At 36.8% G+C, this 2,254-nt stretch overlaps 1 protein-coding gene across 5 annotated transcripts in view; it reads left to right on the top strand.

The window, feature by feature from the left end:
* Positions 1-1,587, top strand: part of LOC125025150 (protein numb-like) — a 115,547-nt gene extending 113,960 nt beyond the window's left edge. For all 5 annotated transcript variants that reach the window (XM_047613117.1, XM_047613118.1, XM_047613113.1 and 2 more), the window contains 2 exons: positions 308-500; positions 924-1,587. In XM_047613117.1, coding sequence (XP_047469073.1) covers positions 308-500; positions 924-1,260 — 530 coding nt within the window. In that variant the 3' untranslated portion in view covers positions 1,261-1,587. The remainder of the gene's footprint in view (positions 1-307; positions 501-923) is intronic.
* Positions 1,588-2,254: the final 667 nt, after the last annotated feature.

Raw genomic sequence — 2,254 nt, forward strand, 5'->3', positions numbered from 1 at the left:
ACTAACATACCAAATGAACTCGTAAAAAACAGTGAGTAAAAAGCACAAGTGTTACTGTGCAACATTGGTGAAGACCACTGTTATAATTTCCTATCATTGAATGGTGTGGGTCACCTTGAGCCATGATAGGGACAAATCGTATGATAATTAAATTTCAGATAAACTTTAGACCCTGTATGAGCTCTGGAGGATATGAAAATATGTAGCAGTATAGTTTATGATATTATTATACAAAGAGATATATATATGTACATTATGTAATATTATTTATTGTTATTTTTACTTTCATTATGACTTTTCCCTACAGTCTTGTTGCCATCTGTGGAGCCTATCCATGAAGAGAATCCATGGGCTGGACCAGCTGTGAATGGCCAGGCTTCAAAGGCAGAAGAACTTAGAAATGCTGGAGATGCAGCTGGATGGTCCAGGGGAGAAGAGTGGCTCTCCCAAATTAATTCCAACTCGAAGATCACAAATGGCACCACTACACCACCACCTGGGTAAGGGGAGACAAAAGCTAGTATTAGTTATGCAAGTTTATTTTGTCTGTAATATATGGTAAAGAGTAGGTACAACTGGAACTGAATCACTTTATGAAGTTCTTGATGTTAATTCCATGACAAGATTATGTAAAGATGAAATATAAAGCTTACTGGACAGATAAATTTCGTTAGCAATAACATATAAAAGAGTTTGGTTGCATTTCTAAAACTTAGACATTTACATATCTTTTGTGAAACATTAAGCCTGCCACTTGAAGCTCGTAAGGCTCATGAAAAATGGTATTTGTAATGTGACTGAAATTACCTATTCAAGTGTTGCTAGCTATTCTTCTCTTTTTTTCTTTCTCTTTTGTTATTTTGTTTTTTTGTTTTTATATTTCATCTCAGAAAGGCTAAAGGGAATACTCCTGTCTTTTCTAGGACTCAACCAGCAAACAACACGTTTGCAGCTCGACGTAATCCTCCCATTGGGCAAGTGAGATCTGTCTCCTTGGGTGGGGCACCCCAGTCTGGAGCCCCATATGCAGCTCCTGGCCATGCAGGTGACCCCATGAGCTCATCGTGGAGTGCTACTAATGGCACCAGAGGATCATCACCAGCAAACTACCTAGGAGGAGCCCCAGCACCAAGTGTGGGTGGCTCAACAGGAACTGACCCATTCGATGCTGAGTGGGCAGCACTGGCTACTCGTAATGCAAACCCCAATAACCCTTTCCTGCCAAATAATGTGACCAAGGCATTTGAGGTACAAATGTGAGCGCAAGGAAAATAGTAACATTTAAAGACATTCAGTTATTTATATTATTATTATTATTATCATTATTATTATTATTATTATTATTATTATGGCTATATTATTTTTATTGTTACTGAATTTGAAAATGCATTCTCCAGTTTGCCATCCATGTTATGCAGTTGTTTGTTAAGCCAGTTATAGAAATAAAGATTTGGTGTTTACTTCTCGAGTATATAAAGAGTAAACATGGTGAAGAAATGAGTTTGGCAATAAGTGGAAAATGTATTGTACTTATAGATTACTACAACAAAGATTCCCTATTTTTTATATGTATATATATATATATATGAAATAACAGAGGAAAACACTCCAATAACATTCCATCTTTTTGTTCATGGTCTGATTATAATTGTACTTAAGAATTTAAGGTGATTTTATATTTATTTCAACTCAAGATACTTATATTTGGAATGCATAATCATATTTTGTACTTAAAAGAGACAATGAAATATGAAACAAGAACCTTCAATGCTATTTTTTAAACGACTAGGAACTGTTCACTCTAGCTGTTGAAAATGCGATATGGGATATGTCCACAGTAGCAGAATTTGCACACTTTATGTCTAATTGCTAAATGTGTAATGTAGTGTGTATACATACTTACATACATAAATATGTACATCTTCATGCACACATAGTTATCATAGGAAATACACTGGCATAAACAAGTGCATCATGTTAACCAATCTACACTTATTTACACACATACAACTCCTGCTCTTTCACACACTCACACTCTCATGCTCACTCACTTACTCACTCTCCTTCTCCCTCTCACTTACACACACGCTCTCTCTCTCTCTCTCTCTCTCTCTCTCTCTCTCTCTCTCTCTCTCTCTCTCTCTCTCTCTCTCTCTCTCTCTCTCTCTCTCTCTCTCTCTCTCTTCTCTCTCTCTCTCTTTCTCTCTCTCTCTCTCTCTCTCTCTCTCTCTCTCTCTCTCTCTCTCTCTCTCTC

This window comes from Penaeus chinensis, chromosome 4 (genome assembly GCF_019202785.1).
Source record: "Penaeus chinensis breed Huanghai No. 1 chromosome 4, ASM1920278v2, whole genome shotgun sequence".
In the NCBI taxonomy this organism is placed as follows: Eukaryota; Metazoa; Arthropoda; class Malacostraca; order Decapoda; family Penaeidae; genus Penaeus; species Penaeus chinensis.